The sequence below is a fragment of the Mesoplodon densirostris genome, chromosome 1 (assembly GCF_025265405.1).
Source record: "Mesoplodon densirostris isolate mMesDen1 chromosome 1, mMesDen1 primary haplotype, whole genome shotgun sequence".
NCBI lineage: Eukaryota > Metazoa > Chordata > Mammalia > Artiodactyla > Ziphiidae > Mesoplodon > Mesoplodon densirostris.
The window spans coordinates 9,908,710-9,935,181 of record NC_082661.1 but is presented as its reverse complement, the minus strand read 5'-3'; the positions used below and the strand labels follow the sequence as shown (position 1 = coordinate 9,935,181).

The window sequence follows — 26,472 nt, the reverse complement described above, 5'->3', positions numbered from 1 at the left end:
TCAGGGATGTTCTAGAGGTCAGTTTCTAAGGGAAGTGGGTGTTTTCCCTGTTTATCCGAGTGGGAGGTAGCTGAAGTTCGTCTAGGTTGAGCTTAACATTTATGAAACACCCAGCCGCTCTTTATTGATGCTGGGGGAGAAAATCACACTGAGGTTTGCCAACCCGTCAGTGGCTGCCTGCCCGGGAGCAGCCATGCTTTCTGCAGCTCCGCCCCTTCCCCCCACCCTGCGCAAGCTCGCCTTTAATGGGGATCAGATCTGGGTCTCTGGGACTTCAGAAGCAGTCTGGATCAAAGGGGGCTCCAGCTTCTGAGAGTTACTTTTCTTTGTCAAGGCCCTGGTGGAACTTGCTAATTGTTCTTTGATCTGCTTTAAAGGGACATGCCTAAAGCAGTCTGGAAGTATTTTCCCTCCAGGAAGAAGGCGGGAGAGGCTGGCTTTACTTTAGGGAAAACATCTGCAAACATGTAGGTCTTGCGTGGAATTTCCTGGCCCGACTTTGTTCAGAGAGGATCTTGTCTCTGTGTTCATTTCCTTTAATGCTCGCGGGGAGAAAGACTGACCCTGAAGACACTTTCCTGGAGGGCAGTGCTGCTGGGGGAGTGAGGTCATCACTCACGACATCAGTCTCCAAGGAATTCTGCTCCTGGGGGAGAAGGAAAAGGCTGAAGTGCCCAGAGGGTGTGCGGGAGGCAGCTGCTGGGGGTGGCTGGTTGGTGCCGGGCTCAGGCTGGACCCTTTGGTATTCCAGCCTCAGTGTCTCTTCCTCAGAAGGGCTTTGCCTGTGGCCTCAGCTAGGCACCTTCGCTGGCACGTGAAAAACCAAAACTTCAAACTGATTTAAAGAAAAGAGGGAGCGGGGAGAGAGAAATTAGGAGTTTGGGATTAACAGTTAACACATTACTATATACAAAATAAACAACAAGGACCTACTGTATAGTACAGGGAACTATATTCAATATCTTGTAATAACCTGTAAGGGAAAAGAATCTGAAAAAGAATGTATATATATGTATATGTATAACTGAATCACTTTGGTGTACACCTGAAACTAACAAAACATTGTAAATTAACTATACTTCAACTGAAAAAGTAAAAAAGGTCCAGAGCAAAGAAAAAAAAAAAAAAAAGAGGGAAAATGTTTCCTATAACTGACAGGTGGTAATTGTCAGGATGGCTTAGAGAAAGGGATCTCCTCCCATTTTGTCCAAAAAACTGGACAAAAACCTGAAAAACCTAAAACATCAGAGTTTGTGGCTTTTAGACTCACCTTCTTTGACCTACAGTAGGTGAGTTCCTCCTGGGGTTACCCCTCTAACCTCTTGATGCCTCTAAGGGGCTTTCAGCAGCTGGGGTTTTGTGCACCCTCTGGTGCTGCCTGCAGGGACCAGGCTGGGAGGTGAGGAGACCGAGGGGAGGGGCGGTCCTCTGGGCCCTGGTCCTTGTTTGGCCGATGAACTGATCTTCGGCACCTCAGCCTGTGTCTCGGACCCTAACGGGGGTGTCACGGGAGGCGAGCGCGCTCCTGGGAAAACTCCCGGGTGTTTTGGCACCGGTAGCGAGTATGTTTAGGTCCCAGGGTCAGGCCTGGAAGCATGACCCAAGGCAAAGGGAGAAGTAAGGAGCAGGTGGAGTGTGGTCCTGCGTGGCTGGAAGCTTCCATCCGTGTTTGCCCCGGAGTCTTGCTGCTGATGGTCTGGGCGCTACACAGAGGTGGGGTCATTGGGAAGGAGAGCCAGGTCAGAATGGCGAGGCAGACTCTGGTGGGACTGGTGCTCAAGGTGCTGCCTGTGAGGATGAGGAAGCAGGCCTTCAGGAGTGGAGCGGTGTTCGTTCTCGTGTCCCTCATGCCCAGCTGTTGTAGTAACAGATGAGGGAAGAGCGCTGTGGACCACACACCCTGAACGCTGGCCCCGCTCCAGGGCGTGGCTCTTACCACCCACCTGACTGCACAGAACCAGGGCTGCCCCCAGCCTTCAAGGCCACCTTGGGATTTCGTCACGGCCCCGAGGTCACTAGCCACCTGCTCCCAGAGACAGGACAGTAGGAGGAGGCTGTGCTGGCAGAATCCTTCCCCCACTGCCTTTCTCCGTCTTGTCTCTCTGTCTCTCTCCTGTCTGCCGTCTCTGTGCGAGTCTGTCCCTGTCGCCTGGCCCCGCCCGTGGATTTAGTGGACGGGCTGAGGGTTCTTTCTCCTGACTGCAAGTCCTCCGTTTCCTCTCTGTCTTTCTGGCTGGTGAAATGGGTCCATATCTGTGACCTGCATATTTTACATGGACCAGAGAGTCAGGTGACATTGACACTGTGGGGGGGGGCGGTGCTGATGTAGTGACCCAGCCGCTCCCGAGATAAAGAGGGGTGAGTGTGCCCAGATCAGCACTAAGCAGCCCATCTCCACTGTCAAGAACAGTGCAAAGTTAATAAACACCACCTTAAAAAACAATTAGTGGACCACCGCACACAATGCAGACCTGTCCTAGGTTCCTGGGCACGAGGCATTGCCGGCTCAGTCTGTGCCCTCAGGACCGTCAGCTTGCAGAGCCTCAGTGATGACATCCATGAAATGGGGTTAACACCACATCCCCCTCCTTGTTGCAGAAGAATTCTCCACCTAAGAGAATACATGTAAAGAAATGATATATGACATAATGATGGATACATGTCATGATACCTTTGTCCAAACCCAGAGAATGTAAAACACCAAGAGTGAACGGTAATGTAGACGATGGATTTGGAGTGATTATGTTGTATCAATTTTATGTTGATCAATTTTAGCAAATGTCCCACTCTACATGAGGATATTAGTAATATGAGAGTCTGTACATGTGTGGAGGCAGGGAATAGTAAGTATATGAAAAATCTCTATCTTTTCCTCAGTTTTGCTGTGAACCTTAAACTGCTCTTAAAAAGTAACGTCTTAGGGCTTCCCTGGTGGTGCAGTGGTTGAGAGTCCGCCTGCCGATGCAGGGGACACGGGTTCATGCCCCGGTCCGGGAAGATCCCACATGCCACGGAGCGGCTGGGCCCGTGAGCCATGGCCGCTGAGCCTGCGCGTCCGGAGCCTGTGCTCCACAACGGGAGAGGCCACAGCAGTGAGAGGCCCGCATACCGAAAAAAAAAAACAAGGAATGTCTTAATTAAAAAAAACCCCAGTATAAACAAAAAAACAAAACAAACAAAAACAAAAAGAAATGATATATGAAATGTTTCTAGTTTTTTGTTTGTTTGAATATAGCATAATTCCTATGTAATCTACTGAAGAAAACCCTGCAATGCCAATACGTTGTGTAGTAGGCTACATTAATATCACTTGTCTGAACTGTTCATAACAACAAGAAAGCCCCTTAGTGCTTGTGAAGGTGGAAGAGAACATGCTAAACCTCAGAACCAGCCTGCTGGGAAGGGGGTGCTTTCATACTGCTGTTCGGTTCTCTAAGCTCACTCTCTTAGGTTTACATATTATATTTCCCAATCTGTGCTCAAAATATATACTATGACATGGCATGACATGACATGATATTTGTAATTTCCTGGATACTGATTTTCTCCCACTTCTCCAAATGTGACCACTCCTTCTAAAAGTCAGGGTTTAGATGCCTCTGGTGGTGGGTGGAAGGGACCAAAGGTGCAGGGGTGTTTGGATACAGGCTTGCCAGGAGATGATATGGATTGCCCAAATCTCAGGGGCCCTGGGAAATATCCTCCCCATACCCAGATGTAACCTCTTATTGGTAAAAAATTAAATTGGGGATGAAAATCCGTGACATTGGAGCAGTCAGGTTGTAAGATAGAAGGGAATAAAGTAATAGAATGGTGGCTACATGTGAAGAATTGGGGGCCAAGGTGATGCAGTGGCCACACGGCCTGCAGGGAGCCCACGTCTGCTGGGGAGGCCGATGCCACACCCCCAAGCCGTGCACATGGGCATCCTAGGCACTGGGCTGGAGACCTCAGTGTGCAATGGGGGTGAGGAAATGACCGAGCAGCACTCCGTGTCTTTGCGAGGTCCCCAAGCTGCGCGTTGACAGTGTGTCCATGTGTCAGCAAGTGCGTCTGCATCTTCTCCCATCTGGGACCTGGAAAAAATCTAAGGCAGAGAGCACTGGATATACTGTGATAAGATGGGGGAGCTCACCTCTGGGCATCCCTCAGACAAGCATCTGCGAAGGGCTCAGAATCAAGTGTTTGTGCCCACGGAGTCCCTTGTTCTGAGTGACACATACCCTCCCCTTCCCGCTCTCCTTCTGGCTCATTCTGAGGCATTGCTTCCAAGGCCTGGGGTGAAGATAGTGTCTAAGGGAGACATTGAGGGTTTGTGGGGCCTCCGTCTTGAAATGGTGCTTAGGAAGTGTCTGATTTTTTTTCCATATCTGAGTACTTTTGCATTCTTTGGCGGAGATGCTTTTTTTCCATCCCGGATATCTTTGTTGTAAGATTTCTATTTACTTGAGTTTAGAGGCTGTGGAATGAGGATTTGGTTGGTGGGTTTTCCTCCAGGAGTCTGATCTCGAGCTGGCCAGTTCTCTCAGTGGTCATGATGATCATCATTACCTGAACCAAGCCAATGAGACCCTTTGGTGTTGGTTTTTGAAGGAAGTGCGGGGTGGAATGTCAAGAGTCAGAGCTTTTCCATCTTAATTTTGGGCAAAATGTATCGTATTCTCCATTTGTGCTTCCCCCAGTTTTGTGAGCAAAGACTTAGGTGAAATTCCTGATTCTTTCCTTTTCTTATCTCTTATGCTTAATCCATTCACATGTCCTGTGACAAATAAAGAAAAGAAGAGATAAGCCCCTAATTATTTAATTCATCTTACATTAAGGTTTTCAGCTGAAACCAGAAGCATGACTTTTAAATAGCAGGAACCTTGAGATAATGGAGAACTTTGAGCCTTTGATGCAAGAGATTTGAGAAACAAAGCACAAAGCTGGCCTTTAACATCTTGCCCTAAAAATAAAGGAGGCTGGAGGCTGGAGCATGCTTATAAGTAACTGGACTTGCAGACAAGATAAATAGAAATAGCCAGGTGACTATGGTCAGATTTGTACCACGTTCTGTTCCTTTTATCATAAAATTGAGTTGTTTGTTGTCAAGACGCTCAGCTCTGAGAGTCTGTTTTAACCCAATTGGCTTATTGTCACAAATCCCTTAACCTTGAGACAGTTTGTCTGTTTGATGTGGGAAATTTATCTGTTCGTTGGAGCTTTGTTATACGTAACTGAAATATGAGGTTACTTATCAGCTTTGTCATATTTAAACCAATGATGATGACTCCGATATTTTTGTTATTATTAAATCAACCGGCGTAAAAGATGATTCAGAGTCTCTTGGAGTCGAGAAAAACTATTTTTTTCCTTGTATCATTTATAGTGCAAGTAAAAATAAATGCTTATATTTAGCCAAAACTTTTTTTTTTTTTTGCGGTATGTGGGCCTCTCACTGCTGTGGCCTCTCCCATTGCGGAGCGCAGGCTCCGGACGCGCAGGCTCAGCGACCATGGCTCACGGGCCCAGCTGCTCCGCGGCATATGGGATCTTCGCGGACCGGGGCACGAACCTGTGTCCCCTGCATCGGCAGGAGGACTCTCAACCACTGCGCCACTAGGGAAGCTAGCTAAAAGTTTTCGAAAGCGCTCTTGGAATCTCAGTTCCACCGCTGACAGCTGGCTCCTTAATCACATGTTAACACCTCAAAATCTGGCCGCTTCTCTCCACCTTGGTCCATGCCCCTCCGCTAGTCTGAGCCTCATCTCCCTTCTGGATTCTCCTGTCTGCTTGCTGATCTGATCATCTCCTCCCCGCCCCCCGCCCCCCCCCCCCCCGCCACTCCTGCTCCTGCTGCTGTTCTCTGAGCAGCCAGAAAGACCTTTTAAAAACATAGATCAGGGGCTTCTCTGGTGGCGCAGTGGCTGAGAGTCCGCCTGCCGACGCAGGGGACGCGGGTTCGTGACCCGGTCCGGGAAGATCCCACATGCCGTGGAGCGGCTGGGCCCGTGAGCCATGGCCGCTGAGCCTGCGTGTCCGGAGCCTGTCCTCTGCAGTGGGAGAGGCCACAACAGTGAGAGGCCCACGTACCGCAATAAATAAATAAATAAATAAATAAAAATTAAAAATAAAAACATAGATCAGGGCGAGCTCTTGTCCCGAGTAGAACCCTCCACTGGTGTTCCGGCTCCTCAAGGCAGCTTTCTCCTCCTGCCCACTGTGCTCTCAAGATCTGGGGGCCTTACTCCCATTCCTTGCACTTGGCAAGCTCCTTCTCACCTCAGGGTGCTTCCTCTTGTGGTTCTTTCTGCCTGGAACCTTCTTTCCCCAGCTCCGCGATGACTGTCTCCTTCCTCCTTCTTCAAGTCTGTCTCTGAGAAACCTTCCTTCTAGGGAACGCAAGAGAGAGAAACTCCAAGTGCAGCCCAGAGCCTGGAACAAACTGTGTCAGCACTTCTGTTTTGTTGACTATACTTTCTCTCCGAGTGGCTGTGAATTAATTCAGTAAAGAGTCGAGTGAAGTTTCTTGCTTAATTTTACAATTCCTCGCCCACAGCCCTTTTCGCAGTACGTGTCTGGGGGCGGGGGTTGGTGCTAGGTGTGTGAGAAGAACAAGGAAATCACACTCTTTTCTCATCGCTCTGTAAAAACCTCGGGAATCGTTGGTACAGCTGCCCCCTGACTACAGGGGGCTTTAAAGAAAAGATGACTATGCTTAGTGTTTCTCTGATTATGTTTAGATGATGGATACGATAATCTTGGTTGTAGAACTTTAACACTTGAAGGACTGGAGGGAGTCAATGCCTTCGAACTGCCTGGCCTTGTGCACGGCATTTCCCAGGTATAAACTCACTCCTCAAAGTAACCCCATATGGCTGGTGGTACCACCACCTGTTACTCGCTACTATGCGCACTGCATAGACGGGGAAACTGCGGCCCAGGGATGTTACAGAAGCTGCCCCAAGTGGCTCACCTCACAGGTTGCAGAGCAGGACTTTTAGAACCAGATCTGTTGATCTCATGTTTTATATTTGGTGAGTGTTGTGCTCTGTTCGTCGACAAAATGATCAGAATCACAAATTCCTATCTTATACACAAAGAAAGTGCTTTCACTTAGATTTTATCAGTTCCGAATTTTTAATAAGTAGGTCAAAGACTGGGTTGATGTCGCTGCATCTTGTATGAGTGAGGGCACGATAACACACTGGGGCAGGCAGTGCCTTCAGGGAAAAGCATGTTTTCAAGGCGTTGAACAATACTTATTCTCTGCAACTGGCACCCTGTTTATAAGCTGTTCTTTTCCTTTTTATCATGTAAAGAGATGGGAAAGAAAGGGACAAAAGATTGGCATCCTCCTCCTTCTTTATTATACAGAAGCGCTGTTTGCAGACAGTGGTAGAAAATGAGCTTTTCAAACTTTCTAAATGTCAGACTTTTTTTCCCAAAAGTATTCTGGCCACCCCATCCCGAGTTCAGGTTTGTACATCTTGTTTCTGTGTGCAGCGTCGCGATGGAGGCTCATTGAGACCCACAGTGGACCGCAGGTTGTCATTCACTTAGCAGAGCTGGGAAAGAGGTTTTCTGGAGAATTCATCTTTCTGATTAGCAGAGAGAGGCTGTGGGACGTATTGGTTCAGATAAGTGGAATATAGCAAAAACTAAACCCACTCTGGAAGCATGTTCTCAGTTGTCAAAGCCTTCCGGTCTCCAGATGCCTCGCTCAAGGTCACTGTTCTCTTCCCCAGGAGGGTGTTGTTTCTGAACTGAACTTGGGTCCGCTCGCCTGCTTTGCAGCAAAGCCAATCTACTGACACTGGATTGCAGTAAAAGAAAGTACAGCATTTATTTGCAGCGTACCAGGCAAGGAGAATGGTCAACTCATGCTCAAAAGACCTGAACTCCTCAAAGGTTTGCAGGGAAGGATTTTTTTCTTTTTTTTAAAAGAAGGTACTTTTTCTTTTTTTTAAATTTATTTATTTTTGGCTGCGTTGGGTCTTCGTTGCTGCACACGAGCTTTCTCTAGTTGTGGTGAGTGGGAGCTACTCTTCGTTTCGGTGCACGGGCTTCTCATGTGGTGGCTTCTCTTGTTGCGGAGCACAGGCCCTAGGTGTGCGGACTTCAGTAGTTGTGGCACGCAGGCTCAGTAGTTGTGGTTCGCAGGCTCTAGAGCGCAGGCTCAGTAGTTGTGGCACACAGGCTTAGTTACATCGCGGCATGTGGGATCTTCCCGGACCAGGGATCAAACCCGTGTCCCCTGCATTGGCAGGCAGATTCTTAACCACTGCGCCACCAGGGAAGTCTGGGAAGGATTTTTAAAGGCAACATTTGGAGTGAGGGCTGCAGGGTGGATAACTTTCTTTTGATTGGTTGGTGGTGAGATGACAAGGTGACGTTTAGGGAATCTCAATCATCAACCTTCTGGTTCCAGTCAGTCTGGTGTCTGCGTGCTTGTGGTTAGCGTGTAGTCACCATCCTCCACCCAGGAGGGTCTTGGTTACTGCAAAACATGTGTCCAATTGTATTGATACCTTCAGGAGGAACTAGGACTCTGTTTTGTCGCTGAACTCTTGTTTCTTGACCGCTTTTCCTTTGTTTCTGCATTCCCTCACTTCCTAATTCGTAACTGCTTGAGTCTGCTCTTTGGAACTCAGGGAAGGCCAAGGAGACAAAACCCTTTTTCTACAAACAAGAATCTGCAGGTTCCTGCTCCGTTAATAATCCCAGCTGCTTGGGTCTCACAAGGAACTCGCCATGCTTTCTGGGATGCTCAGGTTTTAACAAGCTGGTTGAAATCTACATGTAAGGTGTATATGTATTTGTTAAGGACAATGACTTCTCAGCGTGACTCAGTAATGTATTTATAACTGAGTGAAACATTACAAGGGGTGAGTATAGGGATGTTAATGCCTGATGCAGTAAGAGCCCTCAAGTCCTTTCTCCAGTGGCCATTATTAACAATAATTTGCAAAGCCTTAAAGGACCACTTTAAAGGTAAGATTATAAATGAAGAATTTTATGAAGTCAAAATGCATGAGCTTTAAATTTTTGATGGAAAGTGCAGGAATCAAATTAGCAGGGCAACCTCCACTGTTCCTTTTCTTGTTTTGACTAGAGAGGGGGATGGCGGGGGAGATAGAGAGGTAAGGGAGGGGACACATACATGTGCGCACACACACGCACGCACGTACGCACAGGAGGGGAGGGAGGCAAATAGAGATGGAGACACAGAGAGATAGACACACAGAGAGAGACAGACACCCAGGTGAGGACACTTTGGATCTAAAGAACTTGGGAACCAGGAATCTAAGGCCAGAGCCGCCCCTGCTCTCTGCTAAGCCGAAATCCTATGGCCTCCTGAAGGAGTCTGTCCTGGGATGTCAGCACTTCAGTCTCCCTTGACTCTGTGATGATATTACCCTTTGCCCAGGATGTGATTGTTGAGGGTAACAGACTGCAGGGGCTGACCTGACCCCCAGCAGAGGCCACTTTCTTGACCCCAGAGGTCTGGGTGGCCCATGACCTCCCCTTACCACTCCCTGTAGGTTCCAAGACCCTCAAGCCACTGTAGTCGGGATGCCAGGGCCAGGGTGCCTAGACATCCACTGGTTGAATGAGGGAGGGGGTTAAGGTGTGGCCATAAGGAAGGGGAGGGGGAGTGAGGAGGGCAGGAGACCCAGGCTGGCCTGGCTGGATGCCCCGCATTGGGCAGTCGGGGACCCAGTTGCAAAAACTCCATTTGATCTGTTGCCTTGGAGGTGAGGATGCTCTGGGAAACTGACAGCACCCAAATGTACCAGGGACTGATTTGCAAATGAGGAGTCTAGCCTGTCAACGTCCAGGAGCCTCTAGGATGAGGAGGACGGTACTTGGGTTAGGACAAGAGATGGAAGACACGTGCTCTGGTATTGGCTCCGAGCCCTTGGCAAGTCTCTGAGCCACTTGGCTCTGGATTCCTGGGGTCCCAGGAGGACGCAAGCTTCTCGAGATGGGGAGCTGATCTGTCTGACTCAGCTGCCCAGATGCCCAGCACCTGACAGGTCCTGCTGAAATTGTCATGGAGTGAAATCCACATGCCTCCCTTGTTTTGAGGATCTCATGAGAGGCTGGATGAGGAAGCTCTGAGGTACTAATTGTAAAATGTTGGCCTCTGCTTGGGACACCCCCATCCTGGTACCCAGGTGCCTGCCTGGAAAACCACCTTGAAATCAGAAGAATGCTCATTGAGTGTGGAAGGTGAGCCTTGGATGCAGGACGGATGCTTCTTGCAGGCTGTGACAGCACCTGGAGGGTGGCCCCACTGCACCCCTGTGGGTAGAGCCTGGAGGGGGCTGGCCCACGTGGGCGCGTCTGCCCTGAACTGTGCAGAGGGGATTGGCTGCATTCTAGCTGCCACTCTGCTTTCTCCAAACTCCTTGTTGGCGCCTTCTCTTATATTGTGTCACTCTGGACATCCAGCTAATCAGGTCCCAGCTGTGTTCAATTCCTTGTGTTCTGGACCGTCTCTACATAGGTATATATGTGTATGTAAATATACATGTGTTTATGTGTATTTGTTTATGTTTATATATAATTATTGTACCCCAAATAAGCTTATACTATATTCCTTAATTTGCTCGGGTATTTTTATAAATTTATTTATTTTATTTATTTATTCTTGGCTGTGTTGGGTCTTCATTGCTGCGCGCAGGCTTTCTCTAGTTGCGGCGAGCGGGGGCTACTCTTCGTTGCAGCACGCGGACTTTCCATTGCGGTGGCTTCTCTTGTTGCGGAGCACGGGCTCCAGGCGCGCGGGCTTCAGTAGTTGTGGCACGTGGGCTCAGCATTTGCGGCTCGCGGGCTCTAGAGCGTAGGCTCAGTAGTTGTGGCGCAGGGGCTTAGTTGCTCCGTGGCATGTGGCATCTTCCCGGACCAGGGCTCGAACCAGTGTCCCCTGCACTGGCAGGCGGATTCTTAGCCACCGCGCCACCAGGGAAGTCCCTAATTTGCTGTTTTTCTACTTACCACTTAGCTTGGAACTCTCCTGACTGTACTTGCAAACCCACCCACCCTCATTAACAGTGTGCGGTTCTGAGGGAGGGATTGTTACTTGCCAGGTGCTAGAAAAAGCCCTAGTGGTTGGCCAGACATTCCTGCTCTTTTTGAGTTTTTGCATCCTCTTCTGTTGTTTTTCTGTCTCTTTTACCACTTAGTCTTATTACCTATCTTTTTTTTTTGCTAGCATCCATAAATATCTTATTTCCAGTTAGATTTTTAAGAATCTGAGTTGAAAGATTCCAATATAAGTTACTCAAGCAAGCCGTTAGGCTACAAAGATGAGATTTCAGGAGTATCAGTATCAGCATGAAGGCCAGGACATAAAAGGGCCATCTGGGTCCCTTCTCTCTTTACTTCTCCTGAGACTTGATTCAGTCTGGCCTTTCTCCAGGAAGGCATAACACGATGCAGTTGCAAATCTGTGGAATCCTGAGTCCAGAGCCCATGCAGCGTTGACTCTTCAGGAAGGCATAACACGATGCAGTTGCAAATCTGTGGAATCCTGAGTCCAGAGCCCATGCAGCGTTGACTCTTCACTGCCTGCGATGAGGCCCTCAGCCAGTAGAGTCACTTCTCTTTTGTGACGTTTCCGGTGTCATTGCAGTTAAGTCAATTTCAGAACTAACTCTGTGTGTGTGTGTGTGTGTGTGTGTGTGTGTGTGGCGGGGGGTTCATCGGGCATACGCGTACACACACGTGTGTAGTGCCACACCGAGCCCTCACCCCTGTCCCTGGCAAACGTGGGTTGTGTGCACCTTGAGGGAAGGATGAGGGCCAGCTCAGTGCGACCCTGAGAGTGTCCACATTCTCCTGGATGCACTTGTGTCCATGGACCACCTGGCAAGACAGCCATCCCATGCTGTGTGTGGCCTCCAGATTCTCTTTCGTGCCCAACTCAGTAGGCAAAACCAAATAAAATAGAAGACTTAACTTGCTAGCAAATCACATTCCCCCAATTTTCTAATGCTTAGAAGCCAAGGGCAGACTTGGAGCCGTAATAATAAGGAGGAAGCATTATCCTTACAGTTATTTCCCCACTTACTGGACAAACAATCCAAGGGCCTGGGAGGTCGAGTGACTTGCCTAAGGTCACACAGTTACAGTGAGTGACGTAGTTATAGTGTCGTGAGAGCTGATGGACTGCATACCATCCATTCCAACTTCTGATTTCTTTGGGGGACATTCTGTCTCCCCCATTCCATTGGGTCTGGATGGGTTGCTTATTTATCAGGGTTCCCTACCCTCTTCTAGCTAAGTGATGGGCATGCGACCCAAGGTGGGCCAATTGGACGCTCCTCCCTGTCTCTTCAAATCTGACTCCTCAGCCACCATAGCCTTTCTGTATAAGTTCCATGTTTTAGTTATTGAGTCGGTTCCTGTTTCTTGCCACTACAGTCAGTTTACAACTGGCTGTCACCAGGTCTGCGGGAGTTCTCTATGTATGGAGACTCTTGCTCTTTGTGATTGCATTTCTCTTGCTGGGGCGGCAGCTTAACCCAGAGGCGGCCAGTGTGTTGATGGCCAGTGCCTTCTGAACCCTGCTGAGGTCTCAACGTAGCCACCAAATGAAAGCTACTTGAATCTGAAAATGGACCTGGCTTATAGCCCGACAGACGCTAGGTGCCAAGAATCTTGGGATACGTGTATTAGCATCTATGTTGATCTTCCCTAGAGTGTCAGGCTGAAAATCCTAGCTGCCTGGCTTGCCAGAACTGGCTCTGTGTTCATGAGAGAGAGCACTTGACCGTGGGCCCCTCAGTCACCTGACAGTCCAGGAAGCATCCCAGCCAGCCTTTGGTTGTGTTGAAATCACACCCTCCCTTTATGTATATATTGAGGAGCGATGCTGCTGAGCAAATCCCCTTTCTATATCCGGGCTGGGCAAATTAAAGTGAAAGCCCCTTTTCAGTCGGCCCGAGAAAATGACCAGTCCGGCCAAGTTGTTTTAGGCAGGAGGGAAGCACGTGTGTGTGTGTTTGGGGCAGAGACAGCTTTTCTTGACAAGGTTCTCACAGCAGGATGTTCTGATGAGTAGAATTTAGTGCACATCAGTTTCAGAGATATCTGCTCCCTCACAAATCCATCAAACTCTTACGTGAGCTGCAGAGATGAACGAGACGTCTGATCTGTCGAGAGCTCAGGTTCGTTCCCGGAAGATCTCGCTCTGTCTTCGGGCGGGCCGGTGGTCTTCTGACCTGGAGAATTCGAGCCCTCGTCCCTGAGTCAGGGCTTTGGGCCAGCGCTCTGCCTTTCCCTTGGTTTGTCTTCAAGGAGGGGGGGTGGGTAGGAGGAGAAGGGGCTCACTTCTCGCTCAGGTGGTCCCTCCACGAGGAGCTCAGAGGCTGGGGCTCGTGTCCTGGGAAGCCCCCCACCTCTCAAGTGCCTGCACTGTGCCTTTCACTCTTGGTCGGTGGTGACAAGAACCTATGTCCCCCGGCTCACTTTCACAGTGGGAACTGTAAACTGGAATTCTGAGGAATTGATCTGGAAACTGATACGCATGTGGAAACGTCCCCTCCACTTTAGCAACGCTTAAGCACAAAGTGTGTCTTGATAATCAGGTAACCTGTAAGTATAGGTAACTTTAGATTTCCAGGGTGGGACGGGCATTATATTTAGAAAAGAAAGCTGTTATTTGGAGGCAGTGTTTCATGCAGGCAAGCCCAGTTCTATAGAACGTCTGCCATGAATGGGCTGGTGGCCTTGGGAATCACTTTAGCTTTCCAGGCCTCAGTTTCCTCACCTGTTTAAAAAGATGTGATAAGAGTGTTGGAGAGCAGGAAGGAGTCTCTAAATTTTCTACCAGCTTCAAAGTTGGAAGATTCTGTGGTCTCTAAAATGTATTCTCCCAAGCCCTTGAATTAGCTCTAGTAAAACTTAAGCAAAATGTAACCATTTAATGATATGCTGGAAAACTGAATTTATAGTTCTTCTCTATTAAAAGGTTCTGATGTTTTATTTATGGATACACATTCACACATGTATTTGTATATATATGTATGTATGTGTATATATTATGATATGTTAATTATATTATACTAACTACTTATATATTATACTAATACTATACTTTATTATACTATGTTTTATTATTATTATATTATGTGAGTGCTGATCTTATACTACTTTGTTGTTGTAGTTTATGCAAGTAAAACACAAACATATTTAAACCAAATCAAAAATATAGGTTAATAAGCCTCAGGGTTCTACATTCTGCCGGCTGTCTTGCTTTGGGGACAGTTGCCATAAAATACTGTTTTGACACAATGTGCCATCTATAGAGGGACCGTATTGGTTGTTGTGCAGAGGAGAAGTTTCCAAGCTGTGCTCGGTGGGCTTTAGCACTCCATAGAGATTCTCCAAAATCTGAGAAAAGTATTTGAAAAGATATTTAAAAACTTTACCAGCACACTGGGGAGCTTGGTAGACTTCAGGTTTCAGCAGCCAGCACAGTCTTTCCACACTTGGTTACACATTTCCATCTTTCTTTCTCTGTACACACACACTGTGTGGTGTTGGATGCCACCAGCATATGGCCTTGCACTGATAGATTAATTTGGTTTTGCCCGGTTAGGTAGCTCTCCTGTCTTGTCTGCCTTATTAAAGAATGTTCCAAGGTCACAGGACAAGCTGTTAAAAACAGGTGTTGTTTGTGGTTAACTCATCGGTATGTATCGGGCCTTTTCTTTTTTCTTTTCTTTTTTTTTTGGCTGCACTGTGCAGCTTGCAGGATCCTAGTTCCCCGATCAGGGCTCGCACCTGGGCCCACTGCAGTGGAAGCACGGAGTCCTAACCATAGGACCTCCAGGGAAGTCCCTGGGACTTTTCTTAATAATGTGCAGCCAGGAGAGGAATCAACAGATCTAATGCTGCAGTTGGCATCCCCGACCCTCAGTGTCAAATTTTCAAGTTCATCAAAATAGCTTAATTGTTCTCAATAATAGACTTTATAATAAGAATATATTATACCTTGAGCTTACAAAATAAGTGAAATACTACTTTTCTCTATGCATAGGAATTTCATGTAAGATTCATTTGGAAAAATAGTTCTGTTGCTAAAAAGGTTTGGAAGCCACTGATGTAGTAAGACAGCACAGATTTTAGAGGCAGACGGTTCTAGATTTGAGCCCTGCTTTCCCTAGCTTACTAACTGGATGGCCTCGAGCAAAGTAATTTGCCTCTCTAAACCATAGTTGTGTCTTCTGTAAAATGGGCCTGCCCTCCAGCAGCATGATGTTTTTGTAAATTATAGAGAAATGTACAAATGGCCTAGTCCAGTGCCTGACACATAACGAAGAGTTCAGCATATGATAGCTATTAGAACGTTCTTCATGCTAGGAATTAAAGTCATTATAGTTCATGCCTCGCCATTAAGAGGTATGTCTTTACACTATGGAAGTGCATATACCTTTTCGTATTTGCATGTATTTACATATTTCCTTCTATGGAGAACCTAGATATTCATATCCTGGTGAATATATTTCCCTACAATTTAGAGTCGTTTTAGCAGACTGTAATGGCACATTTCTCTTTCTAATACAGCTTCTTGGCAAATTAAATTAGTTACTTTTTCATTTTAAAAGTGTGGAGCCTTTGCAGAATAATTTCCTGTACTTCAGGTTCTTTTGGTAGGAAAAAATAACCAAGCAGCCGATGGGAACTGCTTTTATGCATTGGGACTCTGAAATGCTGCTTTATTTTTATGTCCAGGCTCTGTGGGGGGACTGCGGAAATCCCTGCTCTTGGGAATGTTTTTGAGCCCCCTGAGAAACTGAATAGGGAGAAAAGAGCTAACTTAAAAAGCTGCTATCCGCCTCCTCTAATTAGCTTGCTCTCAGCTCCTGGGAGAGGCAGTGAAAATATGAAAACAATGCAGGAAGTGCTGGAAGTGAATGGCATTCTAGGGGTCCGTGGTAGCCTCTGATGCTTTGATGCAGAAAAGTTCACGGTAAACAAGGCAAGGAACCACACAGGGGCTTGGTGTACCTTTGTCCTTCCCACACACTGCGTCCCGCACAGGGCCGCGGGGAACGGTGGTCCCTTCCGAGCAGGTGTGCCAGCTGGGCAGCTGCAAGCAGGGGAGACCTCATTGGAATTCAGCAGCTTGAATCCACAAGCGTCCGGCCCTCCCTGTTGCTTGCTTGTGCTCTTGGGAAAGATCAGGGGCTCTTTGTGTTCTAAAGCCACACATCGCCAGGGCCCGGGGATGCAGAAGCCATGGGAAGAGCACAGAGTCTCTCCCTCAGTATCTCCGCTGGAGGCTGGGGAAGCTCTCACAACATTTGTGGCTGGCCGTGCAGCTAACCTTTTAGGGACATCTTAAAGAGATTCAGATCCCAGAGATACCAGCAAAGGAATTAGGGGTGGGAATTTGGGCGACAGAAGCTGTTCTTCAGCGGAGATGGCTTTTGCCTCCTGGTGGACATGGCCCCCGGTGGAATGGGCCCGGTGGATGTGGACAACGGTGACCGGCAGTGGGGACTCCAGTCTGCAGGTCCTTCAAGGAAACTCAGGAAAGAGGCAAGTTGTCTCCGTGTATCTCTTCAACATTGCCCCTGACGTGTGCGAAGCTGGGGGCCAGGGCGACACCCAGGGCCCACCAGGCAGATCCAAACTCCTCTTTCTCTCTGATGCTCGGTTGCATAACTTCCTTGTGTTTTTCATACCGGTAAACAGATTCTGCAAAACTTCAGGCACCTAGATCTGTTGTCGTCCAGGCGTGGATCTTAAAGTTCCCCCCTTGACAAAAGCTAAGTCTGTTAATATTAATGTGTATTTGTAAAAGTCAGCATGGCCTCTGTCGTGTTTGCATGAATTTGGTCTTTACTGATGAAATTTGATAGTATGCAGGCTTCGGCTCATTGGATCCCATCAAAAGCAGCTCTGATGTTTCTGTTCGTCTCTGTCCCTGGAGGGCTGTGTGGCAGGTTGGAGGAGCCAGGGTCCTTGAAAGGATGGGGGTGGGGGATCTTTGGCTCTGACAAAGTGAGTCTCTGACAAACAAGTTGTAAAAACATCGAAGTAGATTTTCTGAAGGAGAACTCACCAAATGGCCCTTTTTTCCTGTCCTGCCTGACTGTGGAGGGATTGGTTTGTCGTGGTGTTCTCTGCCGGCTGGCAGATGGTCTTTAGAAGATGCTGACTTCTGCAGAGGACACTGGTCCTTTGATAGTCTGGTGCTCGGCGCTGTGAGCGTTTCACGTTCCATACACACCTGATGCGTCACCCTCTGATTATACATCTTCTGCCAAATCGCCGGCTGGGTCGCTTGTGCCGGCAGCGATCCTAAGTATCCACCCTCTTGATAATTACCCTCCTTGTTGCAAGTAAATAAGTGGCATCTTGGCCTATTTAAAGTATCCCGAGACAGAAATCAGCCCAGGTGATGCTGCTGCTTCTTGCACGCTGGTATCCTCAGAGTGTGGTGGGGCTGGGACCATGGACCCCTGTGCATCCTGAGCACGTAAGGAGCTGCCCTCCAGCCTGAGGACACATGCCTGGCTCAGTGATTTGGGGGTGCCTCATCCTTTCTGGCTTGAAATTGAGTCCTCAGTGGAAGCAGGGTGATGGAGGAGGACTCTCTGCTCTGGATTTTCTCGAGCCCAGGATAAGGCTTTAGTTTGGTGAGTGGCATCCCCTTGTTCCTGGGTGGGGGGCGTCCTCTGGGTGGAGTTTCGGTTCATCTCTCTGGCTGAAGAATCTTCCTTGAGAGGAGACTTTGCTGCAGACCAGCGACGGCCATTTTCACACTCTTGGGATCAGCAGGGGGCTGTGCTTTGTGTTTTAGTCTGACACGTCCTCCACCTGACCTGCCAGCTCTCATTCATTCATTTATTCACTTAACGGATGTTTATTCACTGCCTCCTGGTTTAGGCTGGGGATGCAGTGATAAACAAAAAAACACAAAACAAAACAAAACAGGCTGCCCTCTTGGCCTTTCAGCTCAATAGAAGGGAAAGATCATTAACATGATTAGAAAGTGACTAAATCTATAATAACAAGTTTTGTGCTACGAAAGAAAGGCAGTGGGAGAGAATGATGGGGTGAGGGGGAGAGAGACCTAATGAGATTTTGTCTTGTGGAGTGAGGGTCCTATGGCTGTGTTGGAACCACAGCATCACAGAGTGTCCCTGGGAATGCTTCCATATCATTTTGCCTGAATTGTTGCCAAAATAACTCGAGCCAAAGTTGATCAAAAGATTCCACTGTTTGTATTTGCCACTAAGGCCAGAAATATGTATTTCGTGTAGAGCTGAGTTCAAAGACTCCATCATTTGGGCGCAAAGCTGGTGATAATGAGATTCACTCCTGGGAATCACGCTGAGAAGTGACTTTGCTCAGGGCTGGCCTCGGACTGTTTAATTGGGCAGTGAGACTGGTTGCACCGGTCCTGGGAGGGGTCATTAGGCCGTGCACGGCTCCCCAGCACTGGCCCCTCCCCAGCCAACGCAGCCCCGGCCACTGTCTAACCTGCGCTCCTCCCCCTCTCTCCCCATCAGGAGTTCTGACTCTGAAGAAGCATTTGAGACCCCGGAGTCAACGACCCCCGTCAAAGCTCCACCGGCCCCACCCCCGCCACCCTCTGAAGTCGTTCCAGAACCCGAGGTCAGCGCTCCGCCTCCCCCAGAAGAACCAGGTAACCAAGGATCAGGCACCCCTGGGGGAGGCCTGGGGGCAGCCCTGCGGCTGAGCCCCAGGAAGGCTCAACAGCGGCTCCTCAGGGGACCCGGCTGGAGGAGGGCACACACCCCAGGGGGCTGGAGCCCCTTAGATTGTCACCAGCCTCTGGGGCCTCTCAGCTCCGGGCTTGGTTTGATGTGGTGTAAACTAAGGGTGCGGAGATACAGTGGGTTATTTTGTGTGTGCTTTGCAGAAGTTTAGGGGAGGCCTCTGGGGAAACCATGCATTTAACTCTGGGTGCCTTTGAGCTGACGTCCAGAACTGGATTTGTGCGGGTCATGGAATTCTCTGGTGCAATCTTAGATTCTGATATTTGGCCCCTTGCTCCCATAAGAGTACTGGTTCTGGATCGCCCATGTGAACCTGCATTTTTATTAAAAACGTTGCCCCTGTGAGCTTGGGGATGATAATTAGTAAATGGGCGAGAAGAGAAAATGATGGATGGCTGAATAGGTGCAGGGATGACTCCTTTATTCCTCATTAACTTCAAATTATCCAGATTTCTTATCACTTTCCCGCACGCCCTAGTGTGACTCAGAACAAAGACCTTTATGTACCTTTCAGATGTGGTGACTGCTGCGGTTGGGAGGATGGGGAAGGATATAGGACAGACCTCCTGTCCCAGCCTCCAGCCTGCCCAGCTGGCTGCAGTCCTCTGTGTGCTTCCTTCAGTTACACCAGCAGGGGTGGGACCATCTCAAGCATTAAAGTTTAACATGAGGCCTGGAAGGAGATGGGGATTGCTAGGAATGGCCTCACAAGCTGGTCAGGGGGCCAGGTGGTCTCAGAAATGGCCGTACAGGCCAATCAGGGGGCCAGGTAGTACTGTCTTCAGAGCCGGACAGCCTCAGCTGGACCCTGAATTTCAGAGGCCCCCATTCTGGCCTTCCTGGGGCCACAGCCCTCGCAGCGAGATACGTCTGCAGAGCCAAACTCCTCTTGGACCGTGTTCTGGTTACCTGGGAGCAGCCACTTCCTGGGCCCACCCCGTCCCCATCTCCTGGCCCATCTGCCCAAGGCTGACTGTGCCCACGTTTGCACCCTTCAGCCAAGGAGATACCAAGGATGGGGCTGTGACTTACAGGTGGGTTGTCCACACACCTGTGCTCGAGGCTGCCCCTGGTGAGGGATGGAGGTTGGGGAGAAAAGGGGCAGGCCAGCGGCCCGGCCTCCATTTGTACTCTCGCCCTGGCCAGGAGCCAGGTGAACTGCAAAATAAAAAACCATTTTGACCTTAATGTCGGTTTTAGAAAGAAATGGATGGGATTCTTTCTACCCGCTCTGGCTTCAAGCTGGCCGTAGTTTTAGGGCAGATACTCCTGGAGCATTGTTCCTAAGCAAATGTGCTCCGTGGTGCTGAGGGGGGAGGAGAGACACCTTTGCTGGTGTCTGATAAATGCAGTTTTCATATTCTCCCCTTTTGACAGCTTATCAGTTAGTAGTACCTGATGCTGCAAAGTTTGTTTAGGCACTGAGCTCTGAGAGGGTAATTACTGGAATTTATTTGATTTTAAGGTGGGGAAGAAGCAGGAAGAGCTGCTTACATTTCTCAGGGAGTCGTTTGCACCCCAACTTTCTTTCATATAATAAAGAACGTAAAAATTCCATTTCTTATAATATTGTAAAAAATTCGCCCAAGGCTTTAATGGAAAGTGGCTGAATGACAAACACATTTTAATCCTTAGGTCAAATGTGCAATTAAGAATAAATTTTCCGGGGCTTCCCTGGTGGCGCAGTGGTTGAGAATCTGCCTGCTAATGCAGGGGACACGGGTTCAAGCCCTGGTCTAGGAGGATCCCACATGCTGCGGAGCAACTAGGCCCGTGAGCCACAACTACTGAGCCAGCGCTCTAGAACCTGTGCTCCGCAACAAGAGAGGCCGCGATAGTGAGAGGCCCACGCACTGCGATGAAGAGTGGCCCCCGCTTGCCGCAACCAGAGAAAGCCCTTTCACAGAAACGAAGACCCAACACAGCAAAAATAAATAAATTAATTAATAAACTCCTACCCCCAATATCTTCTTAAACAAACAAAAAAAAGCCCACAGTCATAAAAAAAAGGAATAAATTATCCTTTTTTATGGGTATAATAAGTTCATGCCTATACACGTGTGGGATACCTTAGGAAAGAGGTCAGAAGAAGAATGAATGCCGAGGACAGTGCGTGGTCCACCCCCAAGCGCCATGCAGGGTCCAGAGGACGGTCATTGCTGTGGGCCTGTGTGCGTCCTGTGGGACTTCCAGTCACATATTGCTTCTGGGGTTGGTTTGCCACCTCTGTTCTTTTCTTCAGCCTGTCTTTGTTCCTTCTTCTTGACTTCTCTTTCAACAAAGCAGAGAACAATCTCCATTCTTAAACACACACCCACACGCATGCACAACACTCACCTCTTGCTTGGATGGCAATTTTTGAAAGAATGAACACTATGGAGGGTTAAGAGAGAACCCCCAGTGGAAGGGGCTGGAGCCGTGAATTGCCATGAGTCACAGCCCCATGGAACTTCTGATCACACTGGTTGGAGTCTGACTTTATGCTTCTCCTCCTTGGAAAACTACAGTGAGGCTAAATGTATGCGGATTATACAATTAAGGACGCTTACAGTCGGGGTTGTGTCTGCCTAAAGCCCCCCTGTCTTGGGCTGTACAAAGATCCATCTGATTTGTCGCACTCATTAGAAAAGTCTGCTGGTCCCTTCTGTGGACAGCATGGGACAGTACAGATTAAAGGGGCGCTGTGCTTGCTTGTGGAGGTGGCTAGAGGAGAACAAAGCTTCCTTCTGGGAACCGAGGGAGAGAGAGGGCAAGAGAGGAAAATCTGCCGTTTGGTTTGCCTCTGCAAAGTGCCTGCCATGTTGCTAAAGGTGCCAAAAGAACCACATGAAATAATAGACGAGACCTTTGGCTGTGAATAAAGGCATGATTTTTCCTCCTGGAAACTTAATTTTACAAAATAATCCGTCACCTTACCTTGCGTGCTGCCAGCATGATTGTGCTGCACGGGACAGGATAATGGGTGAGATGTGGCTGGCCACCATGTGTCTGCCGCTCGTCTGGGCTGTGCCGGGGTGTGGCTTATCTGAGCCTAGTTTTCTTTTTCTTTTTTTTTTTTTTTTATAACTGACCTAAGATTTTTTTAGTGATTGTATGATTTTACTTGTTATTAGGTAAATACACATTCCAGAGGCTCTTAGCATTTACCATTGATTAACATAGTCTAACTAGGGATGGTCACTCAAGCCTTTATGGCTTTTATTTCAATGGCTTTATAATTCTTGCATCGTTGGTTAAAACTGATGGTTTAGCTCATGATACAAAAACATGTAATTGCCTATGTGAATTAGTCATTAAATCTTATTTTCAGCGAGGACATGATTTTACCTTGGGTTGCTACGTTATAGACAGATTAACTAAAAAATAAAAGTGAAATTAACCTCTTTAATTGAAAAGAAACGGGAGAAAATTAATTTGAAAAGTTACATGCACCCCATTGTTCATAGCAGCACTATTTACAATAGCCAAGACATGGAAGCAAACCAAGTGTCCATCGACAGATGAATGGACAAAGAAGATGCAGTGCATATACACAGTGGAATACCACCCAGCCATTAAAAAAGAACGATATAATGCCATTTGCAGCAACATGGACGCACCCAGAGACCATCATATTAAGTGAAGTAAGCCAGACAGAGAAAGACAAACATCATATAATATCACTTATATGTGGAATCCAAAAAAAATGATACAAATGAGTTTATTTACAAAACAGAGATAGACCCACAGACATAAGAAACAAACCTACGGTTACCAGAGGGGATAGCGGGGGAGTGGGAGGTAAATTAGGAGTTTGGGATGAACATAAACACACTACTGAGTGCAAAATAGTTAAACAAGGACCTACTGTAGAGCACAGGGAACTATTTTCATTGTCTTGCAATAACCCATAATGGAAAAGAATCTGAAAAAGAAAAAAAATATATATATATAACTGAATCACTTTCTGAGCCCAGTTTTCTTACCTGTAAAATGAAGCAGGTGACCCGTGAGTCCTCTGAGATCCTTCCCACTCCGACTTTTCATGGTTCTGTGATCAGGACGCGTGGCTGCTCTACAGTGGCTGCATTATTAGAACTCAAAACTGGCCACTGAAGGACATAATTAAACGTCACATAATTAAATAATAGCTCCATTTAGTGTCTGCCATGTGCCAGTCCTGTGCCAGGTTCTTGGCTACTTTCATCCCATCTCAGGCAACGGAAGGAACCCCAGTGCTCACAGCATCCCTGTACTGGGCATCTCATCACCTGCTTGCCAGGGAGATGTGGGGCCTGGACCTTGCCCTTGGTCTCAAAACAGGTGAGGGGCTGTGGGATCAGAATCCCCGCTTCTTGACTCCCTTCCATTTGGAAATCAGGTTGCTCTCTGTGCAGGCGAGATGAGCCGGTTTATCCGAGGCAGAGGGTAGGCCACGCGGTTGCCAGGTGGGTGGCAAGTAGATGGTCAGTGAGGGAAGCCCGTCTATGAGAGCGGGGGTGGGTTTCCATCCTACAGTTGCCCTCCCTCTGGAGACGTGGTTCCCCATGGGGGAAGCGCTGTTTTGCTCATTGTCGCTGGGAGGATGCCCAGCACGGGGAAGGCCGGTGTGGGGGCCCTTGGAGGTGACCGGAGCCGCCCGTGCCCTGCTTGACCTCGGCCTTTCCTCACTGCTCCGCGGGAAGGGTGGCCTCACTGAGGCTCCAGTTGTGCTCCACGTGGCCGTGTGTGGGCTGCTGTCTGCAGATTGACCCAGAAGGGAGCTTACTGCACCCAGGGGCTTCTGTTTTCCCCTCTCAGGACTCAGTCTCCATACATATTGTCGCTTGCTTTCATCTCCTCTGAGTTGCAGTGCAGGGTGCCCCCCGCAGAGAGACAGGAAGCCTCCTGGTATCAGGCGAGGCATCTGAGAGCCCGGCCAGGAGAGGGCCCTTCCCGTCCTGGGGCAGGGGCACAGGGAGTGGGGTCACGATGGTGTGTGTAGGAGTTGGGGCCCACGGCTGCTGTTTCCTGGCACTGCTGTACCCGGGACTAGGTGCTTACGTGCTCCTCCTGTTTCATCCTCACAAGAATCCCTGATTTATGGCTGAGGCTCAGAGGAGTTGAATAACCTGCCAGGGATGGCCCTGGGCACCTTGGGTGGACACACCAAGAACCTGGCAGGGCCCTGAGCCTCTGGACTCCCATTTTCTGCCCTTAATGACCTCGCTGGAGGACCTTGACTGCACTCAACATCCAGGTGGATCCAGCTCGTTTTCACAGAGAATTTCTCCATCTGTAAACAGAGTCACCCGGGTCGATAGCTGTCGTGACCCACAGAGCCTCGAGCAGGGCTGCTCCTCCTCCGCCTTTGGGAACTGAAGGCAGGTTTGAGAGCATAGACGTGGGAAAGCAGGGCAGATGTCCAGGAAGCAGTGGGCACAGACCTGCCAGGTGTGGAGGTCCTCGGGACCCAGCAGGGTCTGCGTGAGAGTCCAGAAGGAAGCCTGCCGGGTCTGGGAGAGAAGCCGGTTTTGCATGGGCTGCCTGCCTCTCTTGCTGGTCCGTTCTGGGTTTAGTGACCACATCAGAGAGTGGACACCCAGGGACCGCATCTGCCTGTCACTCCCACCCGCCCTGACGTCTCACACCGCTGAGTCTCCGTAAGCAATCAGAACTCACCTCAGAGATCAGTCCAAGCCATCCAGGCTGATCCTCCAAGCCATATCTGTGGCCACATGTGAAAACATTGCCCCTGGAGATGTGAAGAACGAGACTGTGTCCTGATAGGAAGCAGGTGACATGAGCTAGCCCGGGCCCGACTTCCCTGCTCTGGGAGCCACCCGGGGCACCTGTGGAAATGGGCGTTCCGAGCCCTGAGCCCAGCCCTGCTGAACTGCTTTGCCAGGGAGGAGCCCGAAGTCAGGGCTTTCAGTGAGCGTCTCAGGCATGTCCTACGATAGGCAGGTTTGGGAAACGTTGGATTCATCATGGACTTGCTCCGAGCTGCCCACAGCTGCCGGCAAAATGCCGCGTGAGGACTGAGTAAGGCTCCATTTATCTCTCATTAGCCTACTGAAAATGGAGGCCTTTTCCAGAATAAACATTATCAATTGCAATTGATTATTATTCACATACTTGGAAGGACGTAGAGCTAGGTTCCCCGTGTACAAGACCATTTACGCTTGCTATACTGGATGAAGCTACGCGTCTGAGTGCAGGGGTGCCTTGTGTTGGCACCTTTAGACCTCTGGGCCTGTGGGTTCCTGCCCAGGGTGAGCTGGCTGGGGGTGGGGTTGGGGGAGGCGGAGGGAGAAGCACAACACGGCCGGCAGTACGTGCTCCAGTTAGAAACAGTCAGCAAGGCTAAGGGCTGTGGCCTTTGAAGACAGTCATGTGGGAGTTGGGTGACATCGGTTGCCCCTTGTTGGCTTTCTCCCTTTCCTTGGAATTCCCTCTTGTTTCCAAACACATTTCTTTTTTCCTTAGCTCGGGGATTGTATTGCCTAGCACAGTCAGGGACTGCACTGTGTGCCCTCAAGTTCATATGTTGAAGCCCTGACCCCGCAATGTGACTGTATTTGAAGATAGGACGTTTAAGGAGGTGACGAGGTTTAAATGAGGTCGTAAGGCACTCATCTGTCAGGGCTGGCGTCCCTGGAAGAAGAGGAGGAGACATTAGGGCTGAGCTCACACAGAGCAAAGGCCGTGTGAGGACGCAGGGAGAAGATGGCCATCAGCAAGTCAAGGAGAAACCAAACCTGTGGACCCCTTGACCTTGGACTTCCAGCCTCCAGAGCTGTGTTGTTTAAGCCCTTTGGTCTGTGGACTTTGTTCGGGTGGCCTGAGCTGACTGATATGTCGGGCACCACCTAGGAATCCTTTGGGTGTCATGAACCAGAGATGCTGATTTTGTCCTCAGACTGAGCCAGAACCTGGAGCCAGGACAAGGCGTTGGTCTCCAGGGCAAGCATTGCCCAGGTCCGCGCTGTTGGGATGCAGCAGGCAGAGGACGTGTGCACGTGGATGGATCCTTCCTTACCTCTGTGCCCACAGCATGCCCCACAGTGGTTGACGTATAGGAGGCACCCAGATTGTTTGACGTATAGGAATGAATGAATAAATTGTCTTCAGGCAGATATGATGTATGGACATTTAGAAATCCAGTCGGGGGGGGCCGGGAATCCAGTGGGACCACACTTGCTTTGGAAAATCAAGGCCTGCACGTGGCAGTGACCCATTTCTCTGGTCTAAAGTTTTTTCTGAAGAGCATCGAAGGGCCCTCCCAGCCCTGCTCTGGTCAACAGACAATAAAACAGTGGTTCTCAACCAGGGATTATTGCGCCCCCCAGGGAACATTTGGTAATTTCTAGACACATTTTTGTTGTCACAGCTTGGGGTGGGGGGATGCTAATGGTATCTAGTGGGCAGAAGCCAAGGATTTTGCTAGACATCCTACAATGAACAGGATGGGCCCCCTGCGACAAAGTACTAACCATCCTGAGATGGCCACAGTGCCGAGGCTAAGTAACCCTGTGTCAGGACTCGATTTCCTGGTCCGTGATGATTTAATTAGGGTATGTCAGTTCTAAAGAGGAAAGCCACATTAAGCAGTCAGAGAGCTTTTCTTCTGGGGAAAACAGTTAGCAGATGGTTAAGCTGAATGTCTGCTGACTGTTGCACGGTCTGGGGAGAACTCCTGACACCTGAAGGGCCTCGAAAGGCTTCCTTCTTCAGGCTGCTGGGGTACGCGTAGCAGCCTGAGAGA

General features: G+C 49.0%; 1 protein-coding gene across 1 annotated transcript in view; it reads left to right on the top strand.

Annotated features, from left to right (window-relative positions):
- The window catches only part of TACC2 (transforming acidic coiled-coil containing protein 2), a 181,545-nt gene that overhangs the window by 113,240 nt on the left and 41,833 nt on the right, over positions 1–26,472 (top strand). Inside the window, exon 9 of the mRNA XM_060098683.1 lies at positions 18,516–18,652. Within this exon, the coding sequence (XP_059954666.1) occupies positions 18,516–18,652 (137 nt within the window). The remainder of the gene's footprint in view (positions 1–18,515; positions 18,653–26,472) is intronic.